The 16,112-nt window shown below is 34.1% G+C and overlaps 1 protein-coding gene across 4 annotated transcripts in view; it reads right to left on the reverse strand.

The window, feature by feature from the left end:
* The window catches only part of KLF12 (KLF transcription factor 12), a 400,237-nt gene that overhangs the window by 130,416 nt on the left and 253,709 nt on the right, over positions 1–16,112 (reverse strand). For all 4 annotated transcript variants that reach the window (XM_033104440.1, XM_033104441.1, XM_033104442.1 and 1 more), the window contains one exon: positions 8,596–9,142. In XM_033104440.1, the coding sequence (XP_032960331.1) occupies positions 8,596–9,142 (547 nt within the window). The remainder of the gene's footprint in view (positions 1–8,595; positions 9,143–16,112) is intronic.

Below are 16,112 nucleotides of genomic sequence, written 5' to 3' on the forward strand. Positions count from 1 at the left end.
GAAGGATATAGGGAAATGGAGGGAAGATGGTGAGTGAAAGGGCAGAATAAGGAAGATGGAGGTTACTTTGAAAAGAAGGTGAAGAAGGGAAAAGGAAAGGGGCTGAGTTAAAAGTGAGAGAACTCCAGTCTCTTAGTTTCTTTGAAACTGAGTCTCTTTCAAACTTTTTGTACAGGAACCACAGTAGCAAATATATATTTCAATATGACTCAATGCACGCACATGTGTGCGCACACACACACACACACACACACACAACCATATTTGCATGTATGTAAATAGGTTGCTGAACAAAAGTTTTCTGATAAAATACTTATTTGGGTGACACTATCAGATATTTTGTATTTCTATTTCATTCTATTTAATATCTTTAAAACTGCTGATTATAAGCTACTTAATTGATTTCAAAATTAATCAACAGAAAAATGACCCACAGTGTAAACAATATTGTTTTAGTATATTGTAAACTAGAGCTGGTTTTTAAGAGGAGCTATTTTAAAAATCATCATAGCTCGCAGTGCACATTTCTGGCCATATAATCAGCCGTAAAACATTTGTTGAATAAATGAACTAATGAACTGAAGGAAAAAAATGGTGAAGCCACCTGGTCATGAAAAACACATACAACTGGCCAATGATCAAAGTAGCATTTCCCCCCAATAAACATGGCTGGAGGAGAAACAGAATATGTGATTATTACTCTGTAAATTAGTACCTGTTCTTTTATTTATTGGATAGGCAAATACCAACTTGTTCTTCTCTAAAGAACACAAAGCAGAATATCAGCTAATCAAATTGTCCATTAACAATGGAAAATAGGCAGAGAGAAAGACTGAGAAAATAGTCACAGTTTAGAACAGAAAAGAATTATTTTTAAGGGAATAAGAAAAAAAATAGGGATCAGAAACCATAGCCAGAGAGCTGTAAATACTTAAAAAGCCAGTAAAAACAGTGCTGGCAAATGATTCTAAGACCAAGTTCCCCTCTTAGATTTTCTTTCATCTTCCCTTTTTTCATTTGTTCCTTCCAGGGATTAAGAGTTATTGGGTAAAATACCCATTTGTCATACACACACACACACACACACACAGAGGGTGCCCCCAAAAATGTATGCGCATTTTAAGAAAGGAAAAAACAATTAAAACTGCAATACTCAATATATACTGATAACAAAAGATGAATACAGTCATGTGTATACATTTTTTGTGGCATCCCCGGTATGTCTCCAATCCTGCAAGGTTTCTTGCAATGAATGTATTTGCCCACATATGCTCAAAATCATCCTATAAATAAATACCTGTAATCTAATATGTAAAATAAGCATTTCCTTGGAGCATAACAGCACCTTTACTGTTTGAAATTGGAGGCTTTACATTTAAGCAGAACATTATTTCAGAAGAGAAAAAAATTTATTCTTTAGAAATGAAACAACAAAGGCAACAACATTTTCAGGAGTGGTGGTGAAAAATAATGTAGAGAGTACATTAGAATATTAAGTATCTCACTGAAGCTAAGTATCTCACTGAAGCATATATTTATTTAAACATAAATTAGATGTTTTTATTATAGGAGAAACTTGTCCTAACAAATGAAATGGTGTGCTAGGTATCACTTCATAACACAGTGAACACAAAGCCCATTTTGTTAACCTCTTGCTTTAGCTACTTTACCTTATAAATGGCTTTGTCTCTTGTCTGTATCTTCACTTCCTTAAGTCATATCTACCTGTGAATGAAGTACCATCACTCTCCTAGGTGGCTCACCTCTGTTCATACTTTTCTTTTTTGCCTTTGTACTTTTATTTACTATGTAACTCTGTGGGGAAAAGCCACTTAAACTCACTCCTTGACATTTTATAGTTTCCAAGGAGCTTACCTAGTTTTCCTTTTTCTGCTAATTCTCTTATGAAAATACAATTTCTCTCTCCTCTATGAGCCTGTTATTATCAAACCTTAGAACTATCCCAGTCTATGCCAGATAAAGCAGAGGAGTCAACAGATTGTAGGTATTTCAAATAAACAAGAACATAAAAAGCCAGTTTTTTGGTGGACTGACGCTATGTAACGTGTTATGCATGCCTAGAAGTGAAAAAATACGGTTAAGTTTCTACTCAGTATTGAAAATCAGGTAAAAACAAACAAAAAATGACCAATGTGTCTATAAAAAATAAGATTTTTCTGAACTTCTACTTAAAATTCAGTTGTTCATAAATATTGACTGACTGCCTTTCTCACTATTTAACAAGTTCCTATCTTTGTTTTACAATGATAGAAGTGAAACACTCACGTCCTGTTAAAGTCTATTATTTAAGAATATTAAACCAAAAGTCAACAGCTCTCCAGTCCCCCTTCCCAATAAGCAACATTAAAAAAAATTAAAGAACATAACTAGATGGTTTGTTGATAAAATTCAAATTCAGAATTAAAATATGAATCTCTATATAGTAGCTATCAGACTGATGCATAAGTTGAAGAATAAATTTACCAAAGGAAGCTGTGATACTTCAATCACTCAAGAAGCAAAGATAACCGAGCACATAAGCATAGGTCAGTTGACCCAGACTATTCTGGTCCTATGGGCAGATGACACCAGGTTTCCACTGAATGGAACTAAAAGAGGACAGTCATGTGTAAGGTAGACAGGAGAAGCGAGTCTGTGACAAAATGAACTGTGATCTGAAAGAAGACATCATTAACATCAAGTGGGAACACTAACAACAGAAGAAAACTGGTGATACAAAGAGGCCCTGACATGGGAAGTTTATGGGAGCAAAACTACAGGTGCATTCAACAGTTATAACCTCCAACAAGCTTTGCAGCCATCACTGTGATGACCATATTTCCTTTCACAAATATAAATGGCACAGGACTAAAAATACACTTATGGCTTCTTCCTGTAGGCTGCTGAGAAAAGCAACAGCCTGTAGGTAGAAAATGGGAGTGTATTTCAAATTTGCCCATGGCCACATTCCTTTGAAACTCCTGAGTGAGTTATGAAAATAAGTTATATTTTTGGAGTATTCTTCACTTCATCTAAATATAATGAGAAACAACAACAACAACACCACTCTTTTAAAGGAGATGGCCAAAGAAATTACATGCTCACATGGAGCTGGTTACGGAACAGCAGTATCAACATGTTCTTGCCAGATATTTTGGGGAAAAAAAGTAATTTATCCTCAAGGATCTAATCACATAGAAGTTTTAAGTCACTTATGGCCCATAATAGTTATTTTTCAAATACGACACCATTATAATAAAAAGTCTTAGTGCAATAAATATTTTGTAAATTCTGGTAGACTGGGCTGCTGGGATTGCATTTTCATAAAAGAAAATGTGGCTACACAGGAAACTGGAGCTGAGTTCTTCCCTCTAGAAAATCTAGTTTATGACAGTCATGTGATAGGTTTGGGTGGCTAAGGAGGAGGCAATAATGGAGAAAAGGGAAGAAATAACAGACCATGTATTAGTTTAGACAATACATAAAGAAGAATGGGATAGTTATCAGGGAAGATAATTGTACAAGAGTGAAATACCCACCTCGCTGCACCAGGCTTTCAGTTCTGACTGTTCCAAAACCACTGATCAATAACACCCTTGCTCAAGCCATATTCCTGGAATCAAAGTGATGTAACCTGTTCCTCCAGCTTCCTTTTTTTTATCTCTTTCTTTTTTTAGCTCTTTAGTTACATTTTCACAGACTGGTTATGGTACTGCCTTTAAGTATTCTGAATTTCTAAAATGTTAATATCTATTAATACCCAAAGGTAAAAAATATCTTCAAATGACAAATACAAATTCTTTGGGGTTAATCTTTCATTGTGAATGAATTCTGTACATTTCACTAGGTGATGAATGAGAACTGTTTGTTCTTACATTTATGTTAATTCTAATCGTTTTTATAATTCTCAATGGAACTCAAAATTTTACTGAACTTTTATTTGTTTGCTTTTCATGATCAATCCTAGATCAGTATCTTCTGTTTTTGCATTTTCTTTCATTTTTCATTATGTATCTTTTTTTTCCCTAAATTTTTTTTCAATCTAATAAACTGACTTTGGAACTTGGGTTAATTACTGCAAGATGTAAATTATTTCCACAGTAAATATAAGTAACTAACATGCAATTAAGGACTTTGCTTCTACAATTCTTCCCTCTCTAGAATTACCCATTTTCAACGATCTACTGGCTGATTCTTGACGAATACAAATATGGTACGTCCCTCTTTTAAGATCTCTCCCTTGAGAGCTTAAATGCCTCCACAGCTACCATTCCATTTCTCTACAACTCTTTCCTCCAGGAAAACTACTCCAAAGAGCTGTCTAGACTTTAGTCTCCTCTCTTTCACCTCCTATCTGAACACAAACTCACTTCAGTTGGCCCTTTGTCCCCACCCTCCACTAACACACTGTTAAGTGTCACCAATGAACTCTACCATCATCAAATGCTCAATTCTCAGTCGTTTTATTTAGCCCATAGCAGCTTTTGATACAATCAATGGCTCCCTCCTTGAAACACTCTTCACTTGTGTTCTCTTTAACACTCTTCCTCTTACCTCATGAGCAGATAGGAAAGAAGGGAGGAAGAGAGGAAAAGAGGAAGGGGAATCCTAAACACTCCTAGTCTTTCATTAAGGCACTAACAAACTAAGAACAACTCTGCATATGATTTAAGACCCTCTATGCTTTCTGCTATTAAGTTGCTATAAAAATTAATGAAAATGTCCTGGGAAATTTACTAAAAACTTATTTGGCTGGACTGAAATTCCTTTGCAAGGTAAAAATAATCCTTTTAGAGTCTTGTTTATAAATAACATGTCTCAGGTTATATAATAACAAAATCGGACCAGACTAGTGTGTTGGCTGTTGCTTTTACACAAGAGCCTTCTACCTCCTGGGACTATTACTTTGGGGGGTGCTATCTGCTACTTTGCCCTTTTGGTATCAAACAGAAAACTATCTTCCTTGAGAGACCTTCTCTGACATCCTCCCTCTCACAGCTCTAGTCGAAATGGTACTTGTTTACTGTACCTTCCAAAACATTATGTCATTTTTCATATTACATATTACATTCAAGGCCCAACTGAGATATGGTGGTGCCCTGGGTTACCTAACAACTTACCATTCCTTTACACCAATATTCTTTAAATATTTGGATGGACTGAGGTTCTATCCTCATTTCACATCCTTTTGTTAGTCAAGCACAGCCATGGGGCAGTTTTACCCTACATCATCTCCAAACCCTAACCACCCCCTTTCAGCATCACAGTAAAAACATTTCTTCCAACCACACATGACACTTTTTTCTCAAATACAACTTTCTCTCTCTGCAATTATAATTAAATTCTCTGCCCTTAGAAAATTCATGACTTGTCTATGTTTTAATCCAACTCTGTGTACAATTACCCGTTGATTATATCTTTTTTTTTGCTTAAGTTGATATATCTCAATAGACTATAAGCATCAGATAGAAACAGCATCTGTTTTGTTCACCACTGTATCCCTGGTGCCAATAAAATGCCTCATACATGATAGATGCTCAGAAAGTACTTGAATGGACAAATAATTCAATTCATATGACACTTTATCTTAGACATGGATGTGTACATTCACGGTCCTTTGTGTAATGTGACATACGGCAATCTGTTTCTCTACCAGAGACCAGATATGTTATACCAACTTTAAAAGTAATTAGACAGTATAATCATCTACATTTATATGGGCCACTATTTTTATTACTAGCATTTTGAAAATCCAATTCTCCTATGGTGTTTTCTTCTGCTCATCCATACCAGATATACAAGTCCTAAGTGGGAATGGAAATAGGGGCTCCCTTTATCATTCAGCTATTTCATTGCTGGCCTAGTGCCCAGCTACATATGTGTAAAATAAAGACTTGAAGAATGAGTGAATGCCCTTTCCCTTATTCATGCTGTGAGGGAGGCAGGCCTCCTCCGCTAGACACTTTTACCATCATCTAATTAATCAGGTAAACAATAAAAAAAGTATAAAATGCTATAGCGATACTTATAGAATACGGTGGTTATAAAAACTTAATATAAACTAATAAAAATAGAAAATATGGGATGTGTGCAGACAATACTGAACTCTCGTCCCTTATAACTTGTGTAGTAACAACTTTGAGAGGTATTTCTATACCAATTTCTTGGGGTCAGTTTTTCATTTTTCAAGTCAATGTATTTTTCCCCCCTCCAACTTTCTGTTTTAACAAGACAGAAAAAATTTCTGAACATTAATGCTTCACATAATTTGGGGGCAGAAAATAATGATGAAGAATTGCAAACATTTATGGGTAGCTGATCAATGCTAGATATTTACACATAAGCTCTTACTTAATCTTCCAAGTGATCTTCAAAGATAGCTGTTTTTAATCCCATTTTATCATTGAAGAAAATGAAGATTAGTAAGATTAAATAACGTCCCTAATTCCGAAGCTGTGAGAGAACTAGAATTCTAACTCATACATTCTTGATCCCAAATCTCATGTCCTAATGTCCACATCATAGTCCAGTGTGTTTATGACTATATAAATGTTTATTCTGGATATGAGAAAGCTACTGAGTGAAAAACACTGTATATAACTAACAAATATACTCATGTAGAGAACAAATTACAGGCTGAGTTTTAACAAAGTTCTTCTGCAAAGATAGTTCCCAGGAAATAAAATTTGGGCAATATACTTTATATATTATACAATTTAAATAAAAATAATCTCTTCCATTAAAATGATAATGGCAAGTAAAAGAGATATCTCTTTTTTTCCTTCATTAGTGCATCAAAATTGTAAAAACAACAACAAAAAAAGACATGAATAATGTTAAAATCCTTATCAATCAACTTCGTAATAAAAGCAGTATTTCCCTTAAGTGGTTTTGCACAAAGATTGGTTTCTATGGTATACGCATATACACATGTATATTAATAAATAATACAATATGCAAGGTCATATTTTTGCTAATTGTTAATTCCTAACTCTGAAAAAGATAATAAAAACATCTATAACTATAAAAGAAAATAAAGACCTGAGGTATCTTTCAGTTATTATTCAAATCTACCAGCTCATTTGGATCAGAAGTATTAGTGATATCAAATAGGGTTTAGCACAAGTAAAATCCATGAAAAGGCTCCCTACTCCCTCTTTTTCTTCTACCTGTTCATGAAGAGGGTGCTGGGACTAGTTCTTGGCTGTTGACCATATAGCATGATAAAGAGAAACTGACATGTAAGCACAGAGTGTCTGCATCTCAACATTGCAGTTTAAAATCTCTGATTGGTTTGAGTCATGAGGTTTTTCACTGGGAAGGTGAAATTTGTTTCATGTGCCGTGAAGAAACTCACAGCAGTACTCATAAACAATAACTTGCCAAAGGTGAATGCACAGTTTTGTAGTGTATGTTTGCAAAAATTTCTCTAAGTTCACAACCAAATGTTACTCCTGTGCCTTGATACCTACCTTATACAAGAACCAAAACAACCATGTTTACCAGCATTTTATGAGACAGCAGTGTTTATGTATTCACCAATCCTATATTAATTATGGGCCTTAGTAGTAATGCAGTATTCAAAGCAAAAAGTAATACAACATAAAGTCTTAATCCATCATAATTTCTAGTTCTGAAGACAAAATACACACATGTGTATTCAGTTTAAAAGGGAATGAATCAACGATCATGGGCGTTTTACATTTCTATTGAAGGGTGGCTTATTTTTCAGATTCCCGGGAAGAGAAGGAAACAACATAATGCTATTACAAGTTCCTTCTAATAAAAATTGGAAATGAAAAAGAACTTGAAAGTAGATCAATAACTTCATAATTAGCTGCAAACTCTCATATATAATTAATTAACTGGGCATTATTAAATACAGTCCTGTAGCAAAGTATCTTCCTGCCTTCTAAACTCTGGAAGGAAATATTAATATTTTGTTAAATTATTTCCATCATACTGAACCACCCTATTATTTAAAATGATAACTTAGACTTATGAAAATAAGAATTCAAGCTACATGATATTTTTGTAGCCAAACACCTAACTTTAAAATTATTTTAATGGTAACTTAATTCACAAGTTACTCAACAGGGAATGAGCAGATTCCAAGCATTACAACTTCATGGCATTTTGGTATTACTGTCATCCAAATAAGTTCCATTCTGAACAACTGCAAGAAGAAACATACTGATTTACTTTTAAAAAAAATTCAAAATGGATCATTTCTATGAGGGACATATGCATTTATATATAACAGTTACGCTAGCTATAGATTGCTCTTTCCATCTGGGTATTTGAAGGTAAACTCTTTTTTTGTGTGTGCAAATTTAGGTATTTGAATTCTGCCATTAAATGACTTGATACATAAAAATACAGATTAAGCAATACTGATGGTGTACTTATATAAATATGAGATTAGTTCCCACTACACTATGCTTTAGTCAATGGCTGATCAACGGGTGGTTCTGTCTTCTGCCTTGAACTTGTTTAGATTACTGTATTTGCATACCAGTTAGGGCTCACTCACTGAAGAAAAGAAGAGTTACCTCCAGTGCTGAAATGAATCAAGGCTTTGCTCATGTCCCTTACCTTTGCCATGACTTCTCCCGTCCTCCAAAAGCGGCACTACAATAGTGTTGTTCACGTTTCCGGGTGACCGCACGGCTGTGTAGACAACAGGCACCGACTGTACCACCACGGGGATGCGGTGAACGTGACTCAGTTTGTTCGACTGTAAATTCATGGGGCTAGAAGGCGGTACAGGATGGATAATGTGCAAAAACTGCTGGCCTCCCACACCAGACGCAGAGGCAACCAGGGGCCCTGGAGTTAATACTGTTGACGAAGATGATGCTGAAGATACTGACGTTATAACAGTTGGGGATGAGGCTGGACGGCTAGAAGACGAAGAAGAGGTTGAAGTTGAAGAAGGTGAGGAGGCAGACGCTGTCATGGAAACTGGGAGGGATGAAACAGCTGTGGGGGATGTCCTAGCTTTGTTGATTGACAAGTCCACTGGCTCAGTTTGCGTTTGGAAGTGATCTACAGGTAAGGAGTCCTCCGGAGGTTCCCCTTTCACATTATTTAGCAACAGGGGAACAGCTTCCATATCGGGGTAGTTGTGGACGTTTGGAGACTGCGGGGAGAAAAATGGAACACATATTTATCTTTGTTAATCACACAATTTACTAGATGAAAAGATTTATTACTGGAATGCGTATTCATTTTTCTCTTATTGCTAAAGGACATTCATTCATTCCCCAAATATTTAAAGGATTGCTCGGTGACAGTCATCATGATTAAAGTTGAGAGTATAAAAGTACAAAACAGTAAAACAAGACCTCTGCTATAAAGACATTTTCATCTTATTAAGAGAGAGAGGCACAATTTTGTTAAAATCCAGTGATGTAAGTGCTCCAGGGAGGAGAAAAGAGGCCACAGGAACCTACCAATGACGAGCAATTTTTACATAACATCTTCTAAAAGACAAGCTCAGCATGCAAAGGATTATCTACTTAAAATTGTATAAGTACAACCTATTTAATTAAAAACATTCATTTTGTTGGTTTGACCCATCCTGCATTTGTGAGCCTCATTTTCCTCAGTTATAAACTAATGAAAATTTTGATTAGATAACCTTGAATATCCTTTCCAGCTACAGAATTCAATAACTTCATAACCAAACCCTTACTCAACTATCATAATCTGGATGCATAATATTACCTGGCAACAATATTAGGAAAACTTTCATATTTGATGCAAGAGCTACCCATACCATTCTCATGAGCATTAAAACAGGGCACAAAGTTCTCCAACCTCCCACACCCAATTACCACATTCTTCAATACAAATCATTTCTAGTAATTGAATCATAACTTAACTCTTAGTGATGCCAACCATTTTTCTCAAAATCATGTAAAGAACTACTATAATGTACCTTTTAGAAAATAATTTTAGAAAAAACTTATTCTGGAAATTTTACGTTGTCTGTTCTGTTTCATTTAAGCCAATGATAATAAGTTTGTCCAAGTTCATTTTCATTCTTTTAAGTTTCAATAAACAAAATTTAATAATAATAATGATAATAGCAATAATAATAATGATAATAATAATAATAATGACCCCGAAGATTCTATATAATGAGCCCCAAGGTAAATGGGCTCAGCATTTAATTATTGGGCATGAATATAATTTCTTATATTTACTCAAATTCAACAAGTACTTATTGGATGCCTACTTCTGAGGCCCATAATGGCTTACAAGTTGTATTAGCATGTGTCAGCCTAGCCTCAACAGAGAGAATTAGACTATAACAGATCATTTTGGTTTTATCTAATTTGACCACGCTAACACAGACATTACTGCTCTATTGTGTGAAAACCAGAAACTTTTTTTCAGCCTCATTATGGCATAAGAACAACAATGTCTAAAATAATATTAAATTGGTACATTTCATTCTTTGTTTAATAAAAGATTTTGGTTTGCTATTCTCCCCCAAAACTTGAGCATACACTTAAATGAATGAAACATGTTCCTTAAAATCTTTCTTTATAGAATATAAATTATAGCTCCATTCAAAACATACAATAGGCAGTAGTGTAAGGGAAATTTATTCTGCAACAATGAGAAAAGAACGAAAATAAGTAAAAAACGGTACCAGATCAACTAAAAAGGGATATGGGTTGATGTTTTATTGTTGTTGTTATTTTTTATGCTTCTAAGCTAACATGATTACTGATCCACAAAAAGATATGAATTAGAAAACATAAAAATGAATTATCCAAAATATCTACTGCATGAAATTCTAAATAACAAGATTTCATTTTATGTGCTGAAACTAAGAAGTTTTTAATCTTCTCAGACATAAAGAAACAAACAAAAAAAAAACCAGCACCATAGAATGAACTACTTTTATAAAAAGCTGTTAGCATTAGCCAATCTTCTCACTAGAACAATATTTCACTTGGTCTTCAGCATTATCATCTAATTTCTTTATACAACAATGTAGGCTGTTTCTTATTAGTATGTTATACCCATACAGAAATTCTTTGTTATTTTATGAAAGGCTGCTTTCATAAAATATCCCAACTGGTTTATCATTAAAATTATAAAATATGTAATTAACCACTGTTTGACTTCAACTATAGTCTTAATTAATTTCTCTCTTTTTACTGTATTAGACGTATTCAAAATCCTAATTTTGAAAATATTAACTACTTCTACCTCCAATTTTTCTCCTCCTATCTACTAAAAACAAGCTTTCTACATGGGTTAACAAACCAAGGGTTGAGATGTAATTCATCATTATAGAAGCATTTGATAATATAAATAAAAGACTACTTTAGTAGATTATGACAATACAGGAGGTGATAAATATGGAGCTTATTTATATAGAGATGGCTTCTGAGATATCAAGCCTCACTGAGTTTTGCAAACTGCTTAGACTTTGCTAGATTACAAGCTGGAGTCCACCTTTTGTAGGTATCTGCTTAATTCCTCATTAAGAAAAATATTTATTTTGTAAGCTCTTTTACAGCAACAGAAGAATGTTTCTCTTATAATTCTGTTGTATATACTAGAAAGCTATGAAAATCAAGTATTAATAGCCCTTAGGTGCTTTCAAATACCTGAGAACTATATAGCTTTTGCATGAGCTCACATCAAAAAATAGAAAATACTCATAAAACTAGGAAGGATAAACCAAACCTTTGGACAGATTACTGTATCTGGAACACTCGATGCATTATGCATGAATATATAAGCATAAACATTACAGAGCTACACGCTGGTTCCTTTTTCACATGCAGCAGTTGAAATTAGCCAGTATGTCCAAAAACAATGCCTCATCAGTATAAAGAGGATAATCTTTATTGTACCATTCATCTGTTTACAGTGTTGACAGAGTATCATAACCTCACAGCCCATACTAATTGCTTCTACTAATGTGGCAGGTAGAGCCATCCCTAAATCCAGTTTCAAGCAGCACATACATACATGTAAAGGCAGCAATATTGCTGAAGTATGGTTTCAAATCAGCTATGGCAGACTCTTGCTCCTCCTTTTAGGAAAAAGAGACTTGAAAGCCTTGATCCTGAAATCAGCATTAGGAATTCACTTCTTTACTTTCAGAAAGTGGAACACTGAAATGCATTGGTTCTGACGTTTTAATCCATGAATGTGTAGCTATAGTGAGGTGATGGGAAGCCGGAGACCACCAAGAGAACGAAAGCTGACAGAAACCAAGGGAAAACAGCAAAATAGAAGAACTTAGAGCAGTTAAAAATTAAATAAAAGAACTAGGTGTATTTGAGAAAGTGAGAGAAGATATGGGTATGTTATTAGGAAACTAAGGAGTAGGGACACTGAACAGACCAGAAATGAGGAAAAGTTGTAAGTTTTAAGTGCAATGAGGAAGAGAAACAAAAGAACAAAGAAAGGATTCCATACTAAAATTTTACTTTTGGTTACTAACTACTCAATTCTTGATAGAACACTTATGAACAACTCATAGCAGTGCCAACTAAGCGTTTCTGTTGTGGTCTGTTCTGTTGGTTCTGTAGTTTCTGTTGTTTGTTTGTTTTTAAAAGCCCATCAAGCCCATTACTTTTGCCTGGGAATAGTGACATTAGCTGACTTTTTGCTGATCTCCCTAATGTGGAAGAGATGGATAAACACTAAATTCGATATTATCTAAAGAAACAATACTCCTTCTGAAGACATTTAGATTGTAAGGAAACACTGGGTTTTTGTCAAAGAGAATGAGAATAATTTCATTTTCCAAAAGATTACATAATATCACTTGAAAGGATCCACAGGTAACTTTTTAAATAAAATGTCTTAGGAAATAATTGCATACACACAAAAGTGCAAGGTAAATGTAACCACAAACTTCATAAAAACCTTGTATGTGAAAACCTAAAGATAAACAGGATTATTTTGCCACATATTATCACTTTCTTCAAAAGTCTTAAAGCCAATTTCATTGACAATATAAATAAAATATTTTATATATAATACTGTAGTGAACATATTCCTCTGTGATCTAGGGATAATGTGAGCTTTTCTAATCAGATAATCAGTTTCCTGAATAAACATTTTAAAATGTAACTTCTCCTTTTGGAAATTTGTTGAATGAATGTAAAAATGAAGCTAAAACCTGTTATATGTAAGTACCCAGAATATTAGATGTGTTTCCTACAGTTAACCATTACCATCAGTTGGGGGGGAAAAAGCATTTTTAACGCTGGTCATATATTTTTATAACATGGAAATCTTAAAAAAAGGAAACAAAAATTTCTGAACACCACCCTATCTTTGGAAAGCCCTCCAGAGATTCCTATGTGTAGTCATGGTTGAGGGGTATTTGGATAATATTCTGTTAAATGTTAGCCAAGTTTTATATGCTGTTTGACTCTAATGGCACCAGGGATTTTTAAGTAGTCTATGTGCACACCTTCATGTGCACCCACGTACACACTCACCCAAACAGGAAGTCCCCTACTATCTGTGCATTCATCCATTCATCCATTCAGCCAGCAAGCCAGCCAGCATTAAAATAAATTGGCTTTAATTTTAAAAATTGGTTTAATTTTATATTTATGTATTTTTTGAGAAATAACCTTATGGCAGTTTTCAGAAGATTGTAAAGTGACTTGCCTAACATTATATATCTCCTGGCTTAACTATTACAATAAACTCTGCTTTATAGCCTGTTATGTGGTTATTATAGAAAGAAAATTTGATGTGGACACAAAAGACTTTAATTCATGACCTACCCTATCACCTATTTGCCATGTAATCTTGGTATCATCATTAAAACTCTCTAGGTCTGAGTTTCTCCACCTATAAAAGAGTAATATTAATTCCAAACTCATACAATTGTTGTAAAGAGTGAATTAAGGGTAGTAAAGATTGAATTCAGGGTATTAAGTGCTTTTAAGTAATACTGAGAAATGTGGGAGGGAAGCAACTGAGTTTGCCCTTTTAGTCTAAGAATTCCAAACAACCTAATCTATTACTGTAACTCTCAGAAGTGACTTAACTCACTGAACTCAGCCTAAGATATATTCTGATGCAGGATTGTATAATTCAGCCACTGTAGAGGTACAGTGCTTGCTAAGCAACCAAATAGATGTACGTGTGTATTGCATAAGTAGTTGAACAAGTTGGGATATTATGAGCATTTTTAGGGTCCACATATGATTTTAAACGAACACATTTTCTCTTAAAATATAGGAGACAGTCACATGAAACATTCTTTTCTGTACTTTTAGATTAAATAGATTGGCCTATGGGATGATCATGTAACATTTGATGTAATACATTTTAATTGATTGGTCTGATTTCTTAATTCCATAATATAAATAAGCTATAGGAATCCATAGTTCAGTTTGTATCCATTATGGCAAGAATACATAAATATGCTAAAATAATTGTTATGGGATGTTGGCCATTCTTTGTCCCATCACAGGATGAAACAGCACAGCGTTGTTTTTTCTGTGTGTGTCTCAGTAGAAAATTATGTTAAGTTTCACTGTCTGACTTGATGATTAATTGAACATGTACATTTTTTTATGGGAGGTCCTGAAAGAAACTTATTGTACTTCATGTAAAAAGGAAATAATCTGTAATAATTCTGTATCTTTTGATCACTTCAGTATTTAAATTACATGGCATTATTTTAAATGCAAGCACATTGTAATTAAAGAGATGAATTCCTTTTTTTACACGAAGTGCACAAGGTACATGCCTTACTTTTCATGCCTTCCATTCCCTCATTAGTTAATGAAATTATAAAGCTATGAGCGCCAGGCTTAAAGCAAGCAACTTGCAACTCTGGCCATTTTAGCTCTAAGGGTAAAAGTCACCGAAAATCCATTTGTGAATAGAGCCCGTGCTTCACTTTCTACTCTATTGTTTTATTTTAATAAAAAGGAAAGCCTATTTTTCAAGATTCGTCTTGCATGGGCCCTTATGGTCATCATTTACCTTGTTTTCAGCTCAGTGATTTTTATTCTTTACTCTACATGTTCAAGGGCAAACTCTTAAAAACAAATGTCACATAAATGTGAATTTATAAAACTGACCAAGAAAAAAATTAAAGCCAAGTATACTAATGAATGATATTTGTAGTTCTTTTAAAAGCATAGATGAAAGAATAAAAAGAAACAAGTAGAAATATCTTACATTGACAATCTGGAACGTGGTTTCAAAAATACTATCTATTACATGTAACGGGGAAGAAATTTGAATGAATGTTTAATTCAACTGCTTTATATTAATCTCTCAAGTGTTTGTTTAAGAAATGATCAATTCTTTGAGAAAATTCTGAACATAGGCATAATATAATGGACTCTGTGCTATTACATTTATGTTTTTATGCTTTCACAAGTGAACTGAAATGCTAACTTTAAAAAGGGCTCAATACACACATAAAAAGTTATCTCAAATTTTACTTATTTTCTAGTTATTAGGTTTTTCCATGACCTATTTATTTCCCAGGACTTTCATGAATCATACTATCTACCCAAAACAATCAGAATCTATATTAACAATTGACTGTACATCTGAAATTCTGGCTTGGCAGGTGTGTGGGGGTAGAATAAGGGGAGAAGGATTCTCCTATACGGTGGTGAAGGATAGAGTGGATTCTGTTTACAGATTTTTAAAATTAATAGCAGACATTCCTAAGCAATGAAAAGACTGACAAACATGTCTGGACGTGAACATAATGTTATATATGTAAATTACAAATATTTAGCAAATAAATAATATTTTGTTATACCATATAATATAATGGGTGAATACTCAATCATAGCTGCTCGATACCATTGTGGACAAGATATTAAACCACTTAAATCCTACTCACCTGATCAAATGAGGTAAAGAAGCAGTGTCACTAAAGCAAACATCAAGAAGGAAGCCCAGGGAGCTGGTTTTTGTTCCTATTTTCTTACAATGCTATCAAACTGAACCTCACGAAGCATACAAAGATGTCCTAAAAATAAATGTTGTTTCCCACTATATGACATTTTGGAAAAGGCAAAACTATAGAGGCAGTAAAAAGATCAGTAGTTGCCAGGGGCTTGGGGGAAAGGAAGGAAGGT

Source organism: Rhinolophus ferrumequinum, chromosome 4 (genome assembly GCF_004115265.2).
Source record: "Rhinolophus ferrumequinum isolate MPI-CBG mRhiFer1 chromosome 4, mRhiFer1_v1.p, whole genome shotgun sequence".
Taxonomy (NCBI): Eukaryota; Metazoa; Chordata; class Mammalia; order Chiroptera; family Rhinolophidae; genus Rhinolophus; species Rhinolophus ferrumequinum.